This window comes from Propithecus coquereli, unplaced genomic scaffold (assembly GCF_000956105.1).
Source record: "Propithecus coquereli isolate 6110/MARCELLA unplaced genomic scaffold, Pcoq_1.0 Scaffold167, whole genome shotgun sequence".
In the NCBI taxonomy this organism is placed as follows: domain Eukaryota; kingdom Metazoa; phylum Chordata; class Mammalia; order Primates; family Indriidae; genus Propithecus; species Propithecus coquereli.
Window position 1 is genome coordinate 1,827,444 of NW_012141302.1, and position 22,250 is coordinate 1,849,693.

The following is a 22,250-nucleotide window of genomic DNA, read 5'->3' on the forward strand; positions in this document are numbered from 1 at the left end:
GAATTAAATGCAAACAAACTCTGAATTATAAATAATAAGGGTCATATATGAGCTCACAAAAGAGAATGTCCTCATATTAATGTATCACTGTGAGTCAAAAAGTTTCTTATGAAAATTGGAATCTCTGTAACTATTGTTAGAGTTGATGGTACAGTGGACATCTTAACTCCAAGCACATTGCTGTGTTATAGAACATCCTAAATTTGGATCTCCTTCTTTTGAATTTGGTACTATTGCCATTATTTTATACCTCCCCTAACTAATAGCTAGGGAGAGGAAAATAAGCTTGAGGGGAAAGAACAGAGAAGGTTTGGGCTGGTATTTTGGAATTGGGCTGTTAGCACTTGCCAAAGGGAATATATAACAGAGTTTATGAGCTCTCATGAGAGCTGGCACGTGTCTGTTGCTAAGATTGGCAAGCACTAATATTATTTACATGACCATATATTAAATGCCATTTCTTCATTGAAAAGCTCATAAACTCTATACTGTCCTCAAAGCCTCTTTGCTTATAAAACATGGATAATTGATCTTTCAGGGAAGGTTCAACCAGGGAAGCAGAACCACCACGAGAGTTATAGAATAAGATATTTATTATAGGAATTAGACCTTACACAATTGCGTGAGCTGCTGAAGAATTCTATGTGAGACTGTCACCTCAGATTCCATGTGGCCCTGAAGTCACTGTGTAGGTCAGCAGGGTCTACAGTTGAAAGGAAAAGCTGGATATGAAATGGGGGAGAACAGGGACAAACTGGAACTCATGTCTGTCCCAACATTATGGACATGGGTGACTTGCAGAAGGAGCTGTGCACACACCTGGCCCAAGAATTGGAGAACCCAAAGGAAATGGCAGGATCTGAAGAAGCATTGAGCCAGGTACGGTCCTGTGCCAATGCAGTGATTGAGCCGATGACTGACATCATGTGCAAGCTGCAGTAGTACCTGGCGCCCACCACCCAGTCAGGTTGCAGTTTCACTTATGCCTTCCAAAACTCATGCAGATTTCTCTTGTGGCCAATCCCAAATGGAACATTACAGGGATGGGAATTCTGGGAAATGTAATTCAGCTTGGTGAACTTGGTGCAGTGCAAAACCACCCTAGAAATTTTTATTCTATTTTCATTTAAAAAATCTTCTAGACAGTAAGCTCCTTGAAATGAGTCTCATGTCTGTTACTTGCCACTGTATTTCTAGCATCTCATCTGGTCGGTAAACAGTTTTGACAATTGCTTTTTGAGTGATTCATTAAAGACTGGGTTTTCAATTTAAGCTACAATAATAATTTTCTGTGTAACTGCTAACATGGAATTGGGATACACCACATGAGAATGCTGGTGGTAATCATCTTTCATGTATGCAAATTGATCTCTCAGGGTTCGGGATTCAATCAGGGAAGCATATTTATAGGAGTGTGTGTACTACAAGCCAATTAGGCCTTTGAAACCTGCAAAATCAGGACCAGTTCCAAAATTGCATGTAACACAGATATCAGTCAATATTAGTCAAAATTTCTGAGACTTCTTTCCATCCAGGCAAGATTTATGTTCAGAATTCTGTGTCTGGAAAAATAATGTGCATTGCTAAATTATTTTCCTGAGCACGTTATAGCGATAGGAGAATCGGATCATGATATTGATTAAACATCTATCCATGTTATGTCCTCCATAGATAAGAAGATAGATCAAAACATGACAACACCCCTTGAAAATCTTCCAACGTACAGTTGAGTTCCAGATAAATCTTGAAGACTTATTTGGGTACTGACCAGACTGTCCTGTGTGCTTCCTTCTATAACCAATCCCATAACCTCCTCCCACTCTCACCCCCTCCCCATGGCTGGCACATCTGGGATTCTCATCTTGGAAACAACTTGGACCCAAATAGCATTGTCTCTTTCTGGGCTCCCTGAGGGCTTCACTGGCCTCATCTTCCTTTTTCTCTGACTACTCCCAAGGCTGTGAAGAAATGAAGAGAGACTCTTACCAAAATATTAAGGAAACATATTTTGTTAGCTAACATATTAATAGATAAGCAAGGTTTGGGGCTGACAGGGAGAATATTCTGAAGTGTTTTTGTGAACTGTTTCATATTGTTTCCCCTGTTTAGCTCATTCTTGTTTCTTCTTTGCTTTTCTTTCTTGGAAAAGAGTAGCTATAGGGGAAAGAAGTTAAATATATACAAACACAGAGAGTCTGACACATGTTTATTGAAGCCCACTTGGTGTGGGCTTCACTTACCTTTCCTAAGTATGTTGTGAGGGGACCTTGTGGGCTTCCGAGGACACAGTGTTTGGGACAGACAACCAGGCACACAGCCTACTGTGGAACTCTGTGAGGATGTAACTGGCCTTTCCCACACGGCCTTCCTGCTGTAACGAGCTAAGAGTGGCATCGAAGGAGAATTGCTGGGCTTTTCACTTTCCTATTCTAGAGACTATCTTTTGGTTAGAAAAGTTAAAAATGGTTGTATATTGTCTTTAGAGTGTAGGATTGAGGACACTGTGTTCGTGTAAGTGTTGTCATTATGAACATTTATTAAGCACTTACTGTGTGCTAGGAAGTATGCTAAGGACTTTCTGTGCTTTATTACATTTTAACCTCTGAGCCATCGTTTGAGATTGTTACTACTAGCAATGCTAATTTAGGAAACATCATCTCAGAAGTTAGTAAGGCATCAAAGATGTCACAGCCAGTAAGTGGAGGAGAGTGTGACTAGAGAACCTGCTTGCTTAACCACCGTACCTCTGCTGCCCGCAATTCCCATGAGCACCCTTATGGATACTGTTCTGACCAATAAAATGCTTCTATTTTTGATTTCAGTGCAGAAGCCAAATTCCAACTGGTATAAAGATCTTCCCAAGAGCTAAGCAAGATGAGCATATTATTTTATAGCTTAAATTTTTAAAACTTACATTTTTACCTTTCCTCTAAAAAATGCTGTCATTATTGTGGACTGACTGCTAGTGGAAAGGAGAATTGGAAAAACTACATGGAAGACTAGAATGTTACTGCTTTCTTTAAATTGTCCCTGATTATAAAAAGATGTTTACTTATAAAACATAGGTTACCTGGAAAGTTAGCCTTTTATAATTTATTAGTTAGAATGTAGATGAGTAGTATTCAGATTTTGTGAGCATTTAAATCATTGGGGGTACTTGTTAAAAGTACCTGTTCTAAAACCTCATCCCCAGTGATTCTGATGAAGGTTATGGTTGGGCCCAGAAATCTGCCTTTTATAAAGAAGATTCTGATACCTGTTGTCTACATGCCATATTTTGAGACCTGAGATTGAAGACTGGGGATACTTGAGTGTCTGCACTAGTTCCCTTAGAATTCTTTCCTATCCCAAAGGCTCCAGTGGACTGTCTCTTTACTAATAGTTCTTTACTAATAGTTCTCTTTACTAAGAGAATAGAATAATTGTACTCTAATAATAATAATAAAAGGTGAGTTTAGTTTGATGATCAGTACTTTTAGAGGAACAATCCTATTAATTGACCAAATTGGTTAGACACCAATTTATACAATTCTTAAAGATTATGAAATTGCTATAATCAATACAGGATAAAAGCCCTTAAGGATTACAGTAATACAGTAAGAGCCTTCAGGACTTGAGTACAGCCTCAGGGACATCAGCCCACAGTAAATGTCCCATTAATACTTGCAGATTATTAGTTAAAGAGTTTGCTGATGATTACGGTAATATGTTTAATTTATTGAATATGCATCACGTGCAAGGCATCAGTCAGGCTTTGTAGAGAATATAGAAAGTTGTATAACTCTCAGACCTTGGTCTAAAGCAACTTATAATTTATCAAACTTGACATTGTTTATGCCTGCAAGAACTATGTCTAGTCCTAAACAGTTACTTTCCCATGGGTAATTTATGACTACTTAAATACAACACACATTTGAGTGTAAGAAAACAAATATTAAGGGTGATAGTTTTTAAGACACATGCTTCCTGTTTCTCCTTATCTTTTCCATGTGCCACAGTGTATGCTCTCCTTCTATTACAAGGTTGGAGTGGCCTTTATTAAAAAAAAAGTCATAAAAAGTGGAAATTGAGTGACTGTAAATGCCATCTCCAATTCCCTCCTATGTGACATCCCATGACAGTTCCTCCCTTCTGTCTGTTATTTCTGCATATTATTTAGGACAGCCTACTATATGGTATCATCCAACAACGCCTATAGTCCTAAGACAGAATGCTAATTGGGCTGATACCTCCTTTCAGGAGAAATGCTGGAACCCTCACTAGTGTTTTTTCCTTAAAAAGGAAACAAAGGAGGCCAGGCATGGTACCTCATGCCTGTAATCCCAGCACTTTGGGAGGCTGGGCCAGGAGGATCACTTAAGGCCAAGAGTTTGAGACCCTACCACTATAAAAAAAATTTTTAAAAAGTAGCCAGGCATGGTGGCATGCTCCTGTTGTCCTATCTATTCTATAGGCTGAGGCAGGAGATTCACTTGAGCACAGGAATTAGAGGTTACGGTGAGCTATGGTCATTCCACTATACTCCAGCCTGGGCAACAGAGCAAGATCTTGTCTCGAAAAAAGGAAACAAAGGCTTTGAGAGAACATGTTCACAGTGTGCCCTGTGTCCTGGTGCTGGCCCATGAGCTTTTGTCTCACCTGTCGTGATAAGAGTAGGTATTCAGAAACTTTTAGGAAATTTGATAGTTTCATGCTCATTAACTTTAATAATAAAATAATTGTATTAATTTGCAGTCCTATCAACAGTGCATTAGTGTTCCTTTCTCTCTCCATCCACACCAACATCTATCGTTTTTGGACTTTTTAATAAAAACCATTCTAACAGGGGTGAGGCTGTATGTCATTGTGGTTTTAATTTGCATTTCCCTGATGATTAGTGACATTGAGCATTTTTTCATATGTTTATTGACCGTTTGTCTTCTTTTGAAAAGCTTCTGTTCATGTTTTTTGCTCACTTTTTAATAGGGTTGTTTATTTTTTTTCTTGCTGATTTGCTTGAGTTCTTTGTAGATTCTGATTATTAGCCCTTTGTTGGATGGATAGCTTTGCAAATATTTTCTCCCATTCTGTAGGTTGTCTGTTTGCTCTGTTGATTATTTCCCTAGCTGTGCAGAAGCTTTTTAATTTAATCAAGTCCCAATTATTTATTTTTGTTGTTGCCACGATTACCATTAGGGTCTTTTTCATAAATTCTTTGCCTAGGCCAATATCTGGAAGAATTTTTCCTTCATTTTCTTCTAGACTTCTTATGGTTTCATGCTTTACATTTAAGTCTTTTATCCATTTTGAATTAATTTTGGTGAGTGGTGAGAGATATGGATCCTGTTTCATTCTTCTGCATGTGGCTATCCAATTTTTCCAGCACCATTTATTGAATAGGGCTTCAGTGTATAGTGTATAGTGTTGTCTGCTTTATCAAAGATCAGTTGGCTGTAAGTTAATGTTTTATATCTGGGTTCTCTGTTCTGCTCCATTGGTCTATGTCTCTATATAAAGTAATTGCATTCATAATTTGTGTCTTTGTAGTTTTTCATTTTATTATTCTATTAATTACTTTTAATTTTTATTGTATTTCACAAAAGTATTGACTCATAATGGACTTGGAATAATAACAATCTTTTAAAAACTGGTCCTTCACCACAGATAGTTTGAAAAGCACTGTCGAAGAATTTTTTCTTGATTCAAAAAGTGTTCAGCTTTCCTTCCCACACTATAGTTTCTTTTTTACCTTATAAATTTCTGTCAAAGCAAACTCCTGGATATTAATTTTTAGCAAATGTGATACAAGAGAAGACAGACTTCTTTGATTTAAAAAATCATTAATTCCCTATATAACCACACATTACTCGCTTGTAAAGGCCAAGTTAAAGAACTTCTGAGGTTAAAATTTTTGAAAAAGAAATGCAAATTTTAAAAAGAAAATTGTCCTTTTTTAACCAAAGCTTTGTTTTTGCCAAAATACTATGTTAAATTTCTATTAAATATATTAAGCCAGTTGGGCAGACTAAAAATTTAGAGATTAAAAATGCAAATAACTAAGAAGAATTAACATTTGAATGTATTTATGTCAGGATGCTTGGCTGAGACTATCCACAAGTAAGCCTGGTATAAAATGGCCTAGCAGAAAATGCATGAGCCCATATGTCAGCTAGGATGACAGGTCATCGCCTTGGACTTCAATCATCTTGCCTATAAAATAAAGCTGCCTATGAAATGAAGGGGTCAGCCAAGATGAACCTTAAGACCTTCTCCATTTCTAATATTTTATATGTCTATGAATTCGATTCCATAATCAGTTTAAACTATTGTATTTTCATTTTAAAAAAGTTAATCTGTGGAACTTAAGTAAGAACTCCTCCTTTGCATGCTAAATATTTCTCAATAGAGTCCTTTCTTGTCAGGAAGATGAAAACTATGCAATGCATTACATAAACAGGTATAGAAATAAAAGTGGAGATGAAAAATTGGCAAAGTTGAAGCATTTTACAAAAGTAGAGAAATAAAAGTCATGGCTCTTCTGGGTGTCCTTGAGCTGTAAAAGAGAATATGGGTATGAAAGGCAAATGTGAAATTGGCCACTCACACGGCAATTGCCTAAGGTTCACAGGAAAAGGGATCTATTAGAGACCCTACTCACTTCTTTTTTTCCCATCCTATAATGAACTTGAACATTTTCCTTTACTAATTGTTTAGGTATAACCCAGATGGTGATCAGGATTACCTTTTAAACAGATGTGACTGGCTAGGAACTACATGCCATATCTTCTATAAAGTCTAATATTCTCCCATTGATTTCGAAGAATTCCTGGAGATTTAAATTATTGATTGCCTGGCTCCACAAGCTCACTTCTGCTGGATTAGTTTGGGCAATGCGTCAACTTTCCCTTCTTCCACTCGGCCTACTGACCTTATCCCAGCCCACATGTGCACCTCTAGCCTGGAGTGCAGGGCCCACGTTCTCTGCTCTCTTTCTGTCCTCATTCCTTCCTTCCTTCGACACTTCAAATGCTTCTCACGCTATTCTGCAGAACAAATGCAGCTATGTACATCCCCCTTCCAGACAGACCCCCAGCTACACAGCAAGGACCTTGCTCAACACGGAGGCCACTGACTCCTTCAACAGGTTCTACCCTCCTCAGAAGGCAATTTGGTTGTTTTTTTTTTTTGGACAGAGTGTCACTCTGTTGCCCTGGCTAGAGTGCCGTGACGTCAGCTCACAGCAACCTCAGACTCCTGGGCTCAAGCGATCCTCCTGCCTCAGCTTCCCGAGTAGCTGGGACTACAGGCACGCGCCACCATGCCCGGCTAATTTTTTTTATATATATATATTTTTAGTTGTCCAGCTAATTTCTTTCTATTTTTTTAGTAGAGACGGGGTCTCGCTCTTGCTCAGGCTGTTTGAACTCTCGAGCTCAAACAATCCGCCCGCCTCGGCCTCCCAGAGTGCTAGGATTACAGGCGTGAGCCACCGTGCCCAGCTGGCAATTTGGTTTTAAACTGTATTTTTTCCACTATGCTGTATATTAAAATTTTACTTTAATCAGATTTGATAATTTGCAATTTTGGGCCATTCAAACAAAGGTATCTGCAAATCATTCATACGTATTCATTTAAAAGTAGAGTGTCTCCTAGATCATGTCTCATTCACCCAGTGTGAGTTACTCTCAAAGTAATTGTATTTTGTTACCTTTAAAATAGAAATTTCTTACAAATTCATTGGTCTTACTCTAAAGAGTATAAATTAGTGAGAAGATTCTGTACATTATCTGTTTTGTTAGTCTATCCTGAATTTACATAATATTTAATGCAAAGCAGGAATCTATGCAAGTACAGTAAAATAGCACACAAGGCAAAGATATTCAAGTGACAGTGTATATCATTATCATAATATTTTGTTGTGAATGTGTGAAAAGGATACTACTATAACGTCTTTCATAGTATTGCTTTGAGATGGTCATCTCCAACCTTTTGGGTCATATATCTGCAAAACTTTTTTTACTTGTATCCTTGAAGTATTCATTTCATTTGTTTATAAATTATATATATATATATGAACTAGCTAATATTTCAAGGCACAGTATACCTAGGGTGAAGCTTTTCATTTATCCTGACTTTACATAACCATGTAGGTAATCATCTTCAGATGACTTTTCTCTATTTTGTCTAAGTCCTTGTCAGAGGTGATTAAATTTGTCGTTGCTTTTATCTTGCGATGTTGGTGATAGAAAGCTTTCAGATGGAGTAGTAAGAAGCTTCAGCTCTGTGACTTCCACATTGTTTATGCTTGCTCTGTTATTATATCAATGTTATCTTTAATCTATGGGTTCCTTGCATGAATCTTGTCCCTTTTAGGGTTCTTTTAGTTTAAAGGTACATTTTAAAGTCTATAAATCAACTTAGCAGCCCATTCCTGTACATTTCAGGGCACTCAAAGCAAATGAGTGGAGAGGGCAAGCCCAACTCTTCCCTGAGGGCATCTCAGACACTGAGTGAGGTAGAATCCTCTGTCCTACTGACTGAGGGCAAAGTGCCAACCCAGTAGGTAAATACTAGCTAAAATGCTTTCCTTTTTAAAGAAAATAAATACGAATGGAAGTTCCAGTATATCCCCCCATATTGCAATCGATTGTGCATATACATAAACTGTACAACTTATGAGACCAAAGGTGGTAAAAGTATTATTTTTATTCTAATTTTAATCTTACATTGTGATTTACGAGGGTTGCCCGGAAAGTATATAGCCATGTAATATGAAAAATATATTAACAATGGCTGAATGCTTTCCGAACAACCCTCGTATATCTCATATCATGATTTAGCTTTTCTTTTGTTTATTTTTGTTCACTCAACTCATTTTTAGGCTAGAGCTCAACTAATACTTCAATCTTCCACAGCTCTGGCAGTGTTTTGCACATAGCAGGTGAGCATTAATAATGCATGTACACATTTCACTCTAAAATGGGTCAAGGAGTATTTAGTAGTACATCATTGTCAGTCTTTCTGAGGATGGGTGCCATGTATCTTTTTTTTTTTTCTTTTTGGTAATCTTAACAAATTGTTTGCTTGGACCCTATCAGTTTATTACCTTTTATTTATATGATCTAAATCAGTAGTCCCCAGCCTTTTTGGCACCAGGGATCGGTTGCATGGAAGAAAATTTTTCCACTGACTTGGAGGGGGTTAGGGGGGAGGTTTCAGGATGATTCAAGCACATTACATTTATTGTGCACTTTATTTCTATTATTATTACATTGTAATATATAATGAAATAATTATACAACTCACCATAATGCAGAATCAGTGGAAACACTGAGCTTGCTTTCCTGCAACTAGACGGTCCCATCTAGGGGTGATGGGAGACAGTGATGGGTCTGACAGGAGGCGAAGCTCAGGCGGTGATGTAAGCGATGGGGAGTGGCTGCAAATACAGATGAAGCTTCTCTCACTCACTGGCGGCTCACCTCCTGCTGTGTAGCCCAGTTCCTAACAGGCCACGAACTGGTACCAGTCCATGGCCCTGGGGTTGGGGATCGTAGATCTAAATGGAATATCCTTTATTTATTACAACATTATTTAAATTGTATTGTATAATTTGCACAGTTAATTTCTTTTTGCTCTCATTCTACTCTCCAAGTTAGCCATTCATCTCAATATGTCGCTACTACTGATTCATGGAACATTCTTTTTATCCCCTCATTTATGTCCCTCATAAAAGTGTTAATTTTGCTGAGAATCATCCACTATCTGGAGCACTTTCCTCTACCTGTATGATGAAATAGATTGGACAGTGTAGCCCTGTGGGGACTGCGGTGGGCAAGGGTAAGTTCTTGGTTCATCAAGGGTGACAGGAGGGTGGTCCTGATGCCTTTCACTGGTTCATTGATGCCACACTGACAAGATGCCCCTAAAGGAGCCCCACTAACTGGCCCCAGACTTTTAGAAGTCTCTAGAAGTAGAGAGAAGCAACAGCCAGCCATTCCCCCCTTGAGAGGAGCTATATCATTCGCCTGACTGAAGGGAAGAGTGTCGTCTGTCCTTGCCGCACAACAGAGTCTCCAGGGAGCTTTGTAGGAATGCTGAGGTCCATTAAAATCTCTGGGGTGGGAGCAGGTGTCTGTGTTTTTAAGAGCTTCCCAGGTGATTCCACTGCACAGCCGGGTTGAAAGTTAAAGATAAAGAGGATAGTTTGCTGATCAGGTCAGTAGAAGGAAATAAAAAGTGGGAGGCTTAATGAAGGTGAAAGAGCTCAACAGTAGCAAAAGAAGTTACCATTATAACATGGAAAAGGTTGGGAGAAGATGGAAAAAATGCTTAGCTTCAAGTCGAGATAGTAACATATTACTTCCCTTGACCACTCACTGATCACACAAGACTGAGAGATAAGTTGTTGGTAGAGAGAACCAAATATTTATAAATTGATCCAAGAATGTATGGAGGGCTTTTGAGGCCTTTTGGCTTTGGAAGTTTGGAAACTTATTGACAAATAACTTTAACCTTTGACAATCTTTTAGGGGCCTTTTGGTCTATGAATATTTTACTCTGGTATGCACACTTGTACCTGGCTGTTCTCATTTGGCCTAAGAATGCCTTATACCTTATAAGGAAACCTTATACTTAAAATATTTATTTGGTTTTAGAAATGTGTCTTGGCTCTTGGCTTGACACAGAAAGGTAAAGTGACTATTTCTTAACCTGTGCCACTCATTTGGTCTTTATCACGTATTACCCAGCTTGTCTTCAGGCAGCTGTGAGAGCAGGGAGTCTTTCTTTTCTCTCTGTATTTCTGGGATTGGTGAAGCATCTTACACCCAGTAAGTATTGACTGAGCACCTGTCAGTGACCCATGCAAACTCTGCTTTTGTTGTAGGAAGCAGTACAAGTATTGATTAAGCACTCGGCTGATGTCAATGCAAGGGACAAGAACTGGCAGACCCCGCTGCATGTGGCAGCAGCCAACAAGGCTGTCAAATGTGCGGAAGTGATCATTCCCCTGCTGAGCAGCGTCAACGTCTCCGACCGAGGGGGACGCACAGCCTTGCACCACGCAGCTCTGAATGGCCATGTGGAGGTGGGTGTTCTCACCATTGGGAATTGGAACATTCCCTACAAGACCCTCTTAGCCATCACATTCTTAGAGAATGTGATGATAATATTTGTACACCAAACCTTTGGCACCTATATCCATTCTTAAATTTAGAGCCACAGTGCATTGAAAAAGTAGGCTGACAATCTTTTCTTCTGACACACATGCCACAGGGTCTGCTGTGACATCATCTTCCTACTTCGTTAGAAGTCCACATCTCTGACCTGCCTTTAGATTTGTTGTTAATTTGGCTCAGATCACCTACAAGCAGTGAGGAGACCTCATCATTACAGAGTGTATGTTTGATTTCATTGTTGGTTATCTTTCAGATGGTCAATTTACTCTTGGCCAAAGGGGCAAACATCAATGCCTTTGACAAGAAGGATCGGCGTGCTCTGCACTGGGCAGCTTATATGGGTAAGGATTCCATGCATGGAAAGCAAAGTGCAGATAACCTTAACCAAATAAGCCACGGGGCTTTCATTGACCATGAAGGTTTTCTCTTGGGAAAGTCTCACTTCTTTTCAAGCTTGGATTCCAATTAAATGAAGATTCGGTTCATTTCACTGGCATACATAGAGCACTCCGCTGGGCCAGTTGCTATGTCAGAGATTTATTTATACTGTAAAGGAAGAGGAGGAATGAATCACGGCCTGTACCTCTTTGAGTGTGCTTCAGTCTGGATTGGAAATCTGCACACATTGTACTTATTTTAACTTGTCATGGCAGCAAAATAAGGTATTTTAAAAAGAAAGAGGACTGGCTAGCAAAGCAAGGACACAAATTCCATTTGTCTTTTTATCGATAATATTTTTGAAAAAAAAAACCAAAAAGGAAGGATGAGAGGACAAACCCCAGGCTGTTTTATAGGTGGAGGTGACCAGAGTCACTGCACATTATCCTGATACTCCACTGGACAAAGCTGGGGCTTGCAGTCCTCATCTCTGCCCGCTCGCTCAGGTCGGGGAGATGAAGGAAGAGCTTGTATTTTTGTGTTTTTACATTTCACTTTTGTCGGCACAAATGCCATTGACAAATGATAGACCTTACAGAGTTTATTCTCAGTGTAGAACTTGTGGGAAATGAAGAATTAAGATACTCCCTTTGTGTTTCTAATTGGAAAACATCCTGCAATTAGAAAAGAAGACAGGATTCTATCAGCACCAAGTTGTAAATGACCTGAATACCCATCCACAGGGGATTGTTTTGGCAAATTATGGAAGATCTACACAAAGGAACACTCTGCAGTAACTACAGTGATGATTTCCGTGGGTATTTATTAACACAGAAAGATTCTGTGATATGTTAAGTGAAAGCAGATTATAAAACAATATGAATAGTATAATCCTCATTTTCATAAAAAAATTATACAATAACCAATCTGGAAAATATTATACACTAAAATATTAATTGATTATCTTCAGGGATTGGTGATTGTGGGTGATTTTGGTTTCTTTTTGGCACCTTTTTGCCTTTCTGAATCCTTTTTAACAAGCATATGTGCCCTTTGTCATCACTTTAAAAATTAAAGTTAATTGTGTGTGAAAAAAAGAGTGGATTGGGGCAGGAGTGAAATAAATTATGTGGCCATAAATGGGTCTGAATGGATCCTTGGGCTTATAAAACAAGAATCTTAAAATTTTACAAGCATTAGCATTTTTCTAAAAAGGTGAGACATGGCTTTTCAACTTGGTTGAAGCAGATTACCTGTAGGATTGGAGCCAGGGACTGTTAGCCAAGAGAGAGACGTGCAGGCAGAACAGACACTTGAACTAGTGTGAGATAGGACACAAAGGATCTGGGATTTCAAGTTTGTTTTTGCTGATGTATCTATAGTTAAAACATTCAGGTAAATGACTTTAAAGAAGTGAAGTCATTATTTTGTGTGTCATCAGGATGCAAATAGGAAAAAATATATAGATGACTATCTTTAAGGAATAATAGGACAAAACCAGGGCAAATAGATTGAGATAGCACCACTAGTAATTGAAAATAATTTTTTCTCTATATAAGTCTTAGGGAGAAAGAGTCAAATTTTAGTAAAACAAGCCAATACCATCCCTCCACCTCCACACACACACTCGATGTCTTGGAGTCAGTACTTATCTTCTACACTTAATTATCAACTGTGTTTAGAGCAATGACCCTGAAGCATCGAGCAATCTTCAGTCATAAACTAAAGGTCAAATATGTTTATCACACTATTTATAGTGATTATGGAACAGATTAAAATATTCTTAAAAAAATGCCAACAGGAGTTGAAACTAGAAGGGTTTTCTGTTTAGCCACGAATTCATAAGAGTACTTTTAAGTTCAGCCATATGAAATTGCCATTTTTGTGCATCAAAAAAAGTTAAACAGCAGCAATTTCGTATGATTTAACAATAATCCAGGATCATTCTGATCAATTGATTTTTTTTTTTCTCTCATCAGTTTTTCCAAACCAAATTGTCATTGTTAGACTTGTCAGTGGGGAATGTCAGTTGTTTTCAAAATCATTGCTTTCATTTTGACACACCCTTTTTTTAGGCTTTGGTACTAATATCTTGGTGAGATCTTGTCATTCATTGACATGGTGACAAGCATCTCCTAGATCTTCTTGAAGAGAAGGATCACATATGAATCATCTTTTTTTCTTCCTATAGCATTTATATAATGTCCTATATGTGGTAGATATTCAGTAAATATTTGTTCAATATTTGCCATGAACCAGCTTTTTATAAATAGCTCAGCAAATTACTGGTGGCAATAAAAGCTAATAGTGATAATTTAGGTGAAGTGGATCATCGAATTATCCTACAAAGGTTAACGATGTTTTCTGCCGCTTTGTTTATAAAGGCCACCTGGATGTTGTGGCATTGCTTATTAACCACGGTGCGGAAGTGACCTGTAAGGATAAGAAGGGTTACACCCCTCTCCATGCCGCAGCCTCCAATGGACAGATCAATGTTGTCAAACATCTCCTGAATCTCGGGGTGGAGGTGAGCTATGATGAATGTATCACTGCATGGCCTGTGTATTTGTGAGTTTTCTGTTGTTCTGAAATTAAATCCTGTTTGCATCTGACTTCAAAGAGGAGGAAAAACATTTTCTAGCATCCTACCTTTTTGAGTTTACATAGGCAATGAATGAAGGGCCATGGGGGCATAGACTAAATAGTGGGAAACCAGAAACACGCTAACTTTCTATATCAACATAGATAAATATATAGACATATGTATCTATGTGATATAAATTAACCAGCCATTTAAAAAAAAACTGGCTAGGGTTTCTCATCCCACCTTCAGAATCTTGCCTTTTACTTCATGGCTTACATCTGAAATGAATGAACAAATGGCAGGGACAAACAGCAGTAGTGTCGCATGCTGAGCTGGAGAAGTTGGCCTGCCCCATTCTCCTTCAGCGAGCAGAACAGGAGCAGTGGTGAGGCTGGAACATCCTGCCCCCCAGAGGGAAGGAAAACCAAGTTGCTATATTGATACCACGATGGTGAAACCCAGCACCCGGGCCAGGTCTCGGAGAGCAATAGGGAGCCATGGCCTAAACACACCTCAGGACGACGCCGCTGCTTTGCGGCTAGAATGTGAATGTGGCCTGGTGAGGTGTCAGAGCCCAGAGCAAGCCCAGAGTGGGTTCTGAGCCTGACTTCAGTGTTTAGGCTCCGCGGCCCCCTCCTTGCCATCTCCTATCCTCTCTGTGTGTTCACTGTGCCTAACCCTAGAGTTTGGGGCTCTTTTCTTGCTCCCCCTGATTCACTTCTGGTGTTTTGAAAGCAGCTTTCTCTTTCACCCTTCTCCCTTCCCTAGCCAAAAATACCCTCCAAAGGATGCGACCTCTGACTCTTCCTCTCCGGTTCACTTTTTGTCACATTCACTTTTTGCTGATCTTTACCTCAGGGCGACAAGCGTTCCCAGGATGACAGCGCTGGGGCAAGAGGAAGCTGAATAACTGTGTTAACGGATGGATATTTCCTTTCTCTAGACACAGCCATTAGACTTTTTGTGGAAAATGGTATAAATTGGCTCCGGCGATTTTAATTGTCCCATATTGGACTCTTCTGCAGATCGATGAAATCAATGTCTATGGAAATACGGCACTTCACATCGCCTGCTACAACGGACAGGATGCTGTAGTTAACGAGCTGATTGACTACGGTGCTAACGTGAACCAGCCCAACAACAACGGGTTCACCCCTCTGCATTTTGCTGCTGCCTCCACTCATGGTGCTTTGTGTCTTGAATTGTTAGTAAACAACGGGGCAGATGTGAACATTCAGGTACGACACTCTGACTTAGTTTCTCTCTGTGTTAAATACCTTTGCGTTGAGCCTCTGTTTGAGCAAAATCAACTGCTGTAAATTATACTATGTTTTAGTAAATTGTAACCCTGAGCACCTGGATTCACACAGCCTTATCCTGGATTGGAATGCTACAGATAACAGCCGTGTTGTTTCTCCAGGAGTAGTGGTACCAGCTGGAAGGCATTGAGGCTCCAGCCATGTGTCTTTTGTAGCTTAGTGAATATTGCAGGACAAATACCAGATCTCAAGAATGTTGACTCAGCCTAGATTCCAATACTGAGGTGAATGTTGAGTTGATAGGCAGAGCTGCTGAGAATTCAAAGGAAGGCCTAATTAATGATTGTAGGCCTGTTTCAACTCCAGCATGGCCCTCCAAGGAGTTTCTCAAATACCTTCCTAAAGCAAACCCCAGATAGTGGCTTCAGAGATGTAGCATTGACTTGGTCCTAATGATCATTCCTTTATTCAGCATAAGCACTACCTAGTGCCCTCTGTTTGGTACCGGAGGAGTATTCCAAGATGAGATATGATCTCTGCCTTCAAGGAATTTATAGTATGGTAGGGAAATAACGTGCACTCAGGTAATCATGAGGCAAAGAGAACGTGATGAATGGAACAAGAGAGTAATAAAGCATTGCAAACTATAAGAAGCAAGTATCAACTTGCTTCTTGCTTGGGGATCAAAAATGAGGGTAGGTTTTGAGCTGAGACTTGGAAGATTGATATCAGATGAGACGAGGAGGGCCAGGGATAATCTAAGAGAAGGTCTGCCAGATAAAGAGAACAGCATGAGCAAAGGGGGCAGGAGTTGTGGGCAGGAAAAGCTCTGGGTAAACTTTAGGGGACTAGTCAGCCCTCTATGATGGCTAACCAAGGAGAACCTATGCATGCAGCATTCATGATCCGGGTTATATCACTTAAATGCATTTAGATTGTAGCAGAATAGTCTAACCTATGCCAGGAGACCTTTTATTCATCCTTAGCTTCCCTTCTCCCCACCGCACAGGAATCCTGAGGCAAGGTCCCAGTGTATTCTGTCTCTGATTTTGAAAAATACAATTTCCAAGGTGTAATCTCAAGAATATCACATCAATCTATTTTAATGACCTTCTTTATTCACTATTAAAATTTTTAATGTTTTTTTCTCATAATTTTAATAGTGGTGAAAGACAGGACAAATTCTCAGAATGACAATTTATTGCGTTAAATAAAGTATAAATTGTCTAAAAGAAAGGGGCCAGAGATAAGCTGCAATGTGACATAACCAAGGAAGAGATCTCATCTACTGCCCAAGGAGTTTGGCTTCTATAGGCTGTGGGGGCCACTAATCATTATAGAAGTCATAGGATCAGACCTAAGCATTAGGACAGTGATCTGGCCATAGAACACCAAAAGCAGAAAACATGGAAGAAAAAATTTATATATATGACTACATAAAAACCTTTAAAAACTTTTATATAAGAAAGCAGCAACAATGGAAAAACTCTAAAACAAAATTGAAATAAAAACAACTTAGAAAAATTTTCTTCAATATACATGATAAGAAAAGAATTAATATGCTTTGTATAAAAAGAGCTCATACAAATCAGTGAGAAGTCTGACAACTACTAGAAAATGTGGAACAAAGTCAGATCACAAGAGAGACAATACAAAATCCATTAAAGCTATGAAAAAATATTCAGTATCTCCAGTCATTAGAAAAATGCAAACTAATACTAATACTAATATGAACACATACATTTGCCCTAAAGATTGGCAAATATCAATGAAAAAATGCGAGAAACATCTCATTTTTAATTTTAAAAAGTTACGTGTCTGTGTATATGCAAAGAGAGAAAAAATCTCTGGAGTATTGAATCAAATCTAGCTACCAATATGTTAGCAACAGTTATTACTACGGAGAGACAAAATTATGATTTGGATTTTTAATTTCTTTTTTGTATATTTGTTTTTATCTTCTGATTGTGATCACAGTGGGCATGTGTTATTTTTATATCTGGAAGAAAGAAAAAACTATTTTCATTTCGGGTAAATGAAAATCCAGGTGTACTGGACCTAGAAAAGAGATGATTAGATTTTGAATCAAATCTAGCTGCCTTCTGCAGGCTCCCCTCATCTACTCTGTCTGCATGCTCTGATTTCCTAATTCTCTGAGTCCTCCTTAGGTATTCTAGATGTACTCTGGATGCACGAATCATGCAACATTTCCGTAGAGTCGTCCTGTCTGACTCTGTAGGTAGCTTTCTAATTAAAGTTGTTATCTCTCTGTACCACATTGCTCCTTGGATTTTGAAAGTGTTTGTAGATCGCAAGACAATTTGTATTTGTTTAGATTTTCCAAAGGTTGAGGGAAATAGCATATTGAAATGCAGCCAATACCCACCCACATGTTCACTTTGTTTCCACTGTTCTCACAAGACACCAAAAGTGATGTCTTCATGAGCTGTTACAAGATGGAGGGAAAGAGGAGGAGGGATGTGTGTTCTACACTCATTTTGCAGTCCCTCATTTTGCTTAGATTGACCACGGCCCTGTCTTTGACTTTGTAATATCAGTTTAATTGTGACAAAATAATGAAGATAGCATACTTTATAAAATAATCCATTGAAGGTTTACTTGCAATTTGCAAATAGGAAGAGCATGATAAAGTATAAAATAATTTGTCTTCTCCCTCACAGACCACATTGTAATTTCTGTAGCATCTCAAGGCTCTTTTTGCAAGCCTTCGAAGTAAGCATCAAAGAAGGCACTATACCCATAACCACACAACTCAGTGGCTGTACTGGAGGGAAATAAAGCCTCTATGGGATAAATAACACTAAGGCCAGCTCAGGGTGGGGTCAGGTAGAATATAGTCAGAAATCCAGTAAGCCTTCCTAATTTAATGGGAGAGGCATCTAAAACACTGGTTTGAAAAGCTTAGGAAGATGGACTCAGAAGTTGCCATTGCCAGGTTACCACCTCCTGGTCACTAATATTTAGCTTACTCATGGTCTCAATTCTTTTCTGTCCATGGGCCCTTGGATCATTTAGCCCCAAGAGACTGGAGCTAAAGCCTATCACATGTCTGCTAAAATGGACCAATTCCCTTCTATATATTTGCCAGGACCAAATTACAGAATGGGTTGCATTACAGAAGTTGAAAACTGAAATAGGCAAGAGGTAGGCAGTGATAGGGACATAGGGACATGACACTTGGGTCTTTGAAGAGGAAGTGGGAAATGTCCGACCATGTACCCTCTCTGGCCTTTACAACCATTATAAGCAGAACAAAACAACTTGGACTGTGTATGGCTTTTCAAACCAGTGTTTTAGATGCCTCTCCCATTGAATTAGGAAGGCTCACTGGATTTCTGACTATATTCTACCCGACCCCATCCTGAGCTGGCCTTAGTGTTATTTATCCCACAGAGGCTTTATTTCCCTCCAGTACAGCCACTGAGTTGTGTGGCTCCAGGGGGCACCATGCCACAGGGAACATAGTGCTCTCAAGACCCTGGGGAGTGACAACATCTATGAGTTTAGAGAAGGTTCGTGGGATATTGGAGGATGAGGAAAGAAGGCATTAGGAATGGAAGAAAATGAATAGATTTCTGAGAAGAATGATGATCAAGAAAATTGAAGCATTTAGTTCAAGGATTAATGTTCCTTGGTCAATGTTGAGTCCTACCCTGAAAGAATACTAATATTTGTCATAAAATATTCTTGATCCTCATTAATTTTCCTTTATGCTTTAGGGCTTGACCATGCCTAAATCAATAGAAGGGCTTCTTGCTTGATTAAATGAATTCTCAAAATGACATTTTCAAAGCCCTAAAACTGATGGGAAAATGTATCTAGAAAAATTGGAAGGAGACTAAAAATTAAGAAAAATTTTTGTAAAAGCTTAGAATAAATGGAAGAATTGAACATATCCTCTGCTTTGAGAATGCAAGGAATGTATTATCTTTGTCTGAAGTTTTAGGAACAGCAGCAACAGCCAGTTTCTCTGCATGAAAAATTTCTCAGAGAGATGATGAAACTCAGAAGGATTCTGTAGTCTCAAACTGAATATTCTGAGTTCTAACTTTTAAAGGCTAAATAAAAAGTATTATCCTTTTGAGCTTCATTGGTTTTCAATGGCTTTTTGAAATAATGAGCTCCCTTTGTACCCATGCCATGTGCACAAAGCTGCCCAAAATTGGCTGCTGTGATATTCCTAATGCTTCCTGTCTCCATCTTCCCCACCTCTGTCTCCTGTATCTCTGTGAAGAAAAAAAATCAGCTATGGCCTGGACTCAATGGCAGATGAACCCAGGCAAAAATCTGCAAGGACAGATCTGAAGTAAACATCACCACTGACCATATAGCTGTCCTTTGCATTTTACCTAACTTTGGTCATCTGTTTATTTGTCCTTTACCAGAGGCACAGGCACTCCCAGGGAGAAGAAGGATGTGGTGTTTGCTTTCCCTGAAATGGGACCAGCTTTCCAAACTTCACACTGTAGAAACTGGTTGCTTTGGCTCTCGGCTTATAATTTAGATAGCTACCACCAAGTTGGTGGTTGCTCCTTGGTTAAGCCTTTAAACTCTTTTCCAGGTGTGGAAAAGTGCTTTGCTAAATATTTACGAAGACATTTCCTAAACAGTGAAGTACGTATAGCTTTATATATATTTAATGAAATAATAATTACTTATAGTTTCATATTAAATTTAAGAAAAAATATTGGAGCAAAATTTAAAGAAATAGCACCACCTAGGGACAAGTTAATGTCAGCTCTGCAATTTCTGCCTTCTGCCTCCTTAACTACTAGTCTTGGACTGTCATCACTTTTTTATTGGAAGGGTATGTTTTAAATCCTTATTCCAAAGTAGTTCCCAGGCTTTTCAGTCCTTGGAACTATCTACAGTTCTGACAGCCAAGACAAAGCTCTGGAATCAGATAACTTCTAGGAGCTCTCCTTTGCTCTGTGTCTCGTGCTTAGTGGTGGTGCTGCGTTCTTATTCTCTGGATTGCGTCTCCTTTTCCTCTAAAAATATTATTTCCAGTAAAGCTTCAAGCTTACTTTCATCCTCCTTTCTCAATCTTTTCTGATTTAGGTTATAGTCATATAAGATGGAGACAAGATCCTGTTATTTCTTTTATTCCCCCATCTACCTGAGAGAGAACCTTTGACTATAGTGATTTTTTTTCAATAAAGATGAAGTTACCTCTGTGACTTTTTCCTTAGCACAAAGTGTGTAACTCCTTTCCTTCTTTCTAAGGAATAGACTTATAGGATATAATAACATTCTTGCATTAAAACTTTATAGTTTTGTAAACTGTTTTAGCCCACAGTCTAAAGCAGTGGCTCTTAAACTTTGTATGCTGTGAATGTTAGAAATGGGGACCCTCTTATCCCAACTCCAATTCACTGGGTCTGGGTTAGGGCCACAGAATTCATATTTTTATCAAGAACCCTGGGAGATTCAGATGTAGGCAGTCCTTGGTCCATTCTAAGAAATACTTATTTAAATGATTATTTGTTTTCCAATGTGGAGTTTTTAAACCGAAGAGTCATTTTAAAGCACAGGTATTTGGGTTTCATCACAAAAATGAACATGCATTTTTGAAACCTCATATTTAACCTCAGACTAAGAGAAATGTTTCTCCTGAAACTTAGAAAAATAACAGAGTTATACAGATTTTTTTTTAACAATATTTGAATGAAAACACATTAACTCTATTGGGAATACTTTGGGTCTAAGATAACAAAAATATTTTCTTTTGGGCCTATTGTCAGAAGAAATTCTATAAATAACTGCTCCTTAGTTAAATATGTAGGACTTCGACATTTGGTATAATGGTGACCAGTATATAGATTCTGTGTATTTTCTATGTTTTGGCTTAATCTGTGTCAGAAAGTTCCATAATTTATATCATGAATAAAAAATTTTATAAATTCAGCACACATTTCCAGCTAATCATTCAAATAGGAATTTGCTAAACAGTTGCATGCCTTAATCTTGTGATTCTAATGAGTTAAATAAAGCAAGAGTTTCTCTTTTGGAACAATCAAAAGTGGTTTTTTTGTTTTGTTTTGTTTTTAATGGAACTAGATTGAAGGTGGAGGGTTCCAGGTTAGTTTTGAGAGTTGCAGTGATTTGTGAGAGTTTAGTCAACTTCAGGTCAAACAAGACCATGTAAGTTAACACATCATTTGTCTTTTTGTGTGTGTGCACTATAGACAAAAGTTGGAAAAAAACACCATGGAATAAATCTCCTTCATCAATAGATCACAGGAGGAAAAAAAATATTTTAGGTGGTTGTTTCTTTAAGCTTCTTTAAATTGTGATGTTATGCAGTAACTCAAGAGATCATATACATTTAATCTTTTTCTTTCAAAATTATGTTTGCCTCTTATAATAGTTGATCATACTTTTTTAAAAAAAGAAATTTGAATTGTTGTTTTCTGGGCATTGTCAGCAGTGTCCATAGGGATGTTTCAGACTGATGTCACTGGCTCCTGAGTACTCCATTGTTTTCTCACCCTCATCTTTTTTAGAGTAAAGATGGCAAAAGTCCACTGCACATGACAGCTGTCCATGGACGATTCACACGGTCACAGACCCTCATTCAGAATGGTAAGAGAGATGCTTCAGTAGTGTCTTTATGTGAATAGTTTCTTGGTCTGAGTTTGGCTGTCAGTCATCTGAATGTGAACTTTGATGCTCTGTTTTAGAGTTTTGGTAAGCATAGATTTACATAATACTTTGATGTACTTTGCTAAAAGCTCTTCAATTCCCAGGCAGGCAAAGAACATGTCAGCTTTGAAATTGGGAAGTTATATACTTAAATAGGATCAAGATCCTGTTACTGTTCATTCTGAAATTAATAAAGATAAGTAG

The 22,250-nt window shown here is 38.5% G+C and overlaps 1 protein-coding gene across 1 annotated transcript in view; it reads left to right on the forward strand.

Moving 5' to 3' along the window:
• The window catches only part of LOC105808094 (serine/threonine-protein phosphatase 6 regulatory ankyrin repeat subunit B), a 194,232-nt gene that overhangs the window by 166,618 nt on the left and 5,364 nt on the right, over positions 1-22,250 (forward strand). Inside the window, exons 5-9 of the mRNA XM_012641657.1 lie at positions 10,868-11,068; positions 11,413-11,500; positions 13,922-14,064; positions 15,147-15,359; positions 21,908-21,986. Of these exons, the coding sequence (XP_012497111.1) occupies positions 10,868-11,068; positions 11,413-11,500; positions 13,922-14,064; positions 15,147-15,359; positions 21,908-21,986 (724 nt within the window). The remainder of the gene's footprint in view (positions 1-10,867; positions 11,069-11,412; positions 11,501-13,921; positions 14,065-15,146; positions 15,360-21,907; positions 21,987-22,250) is intronic.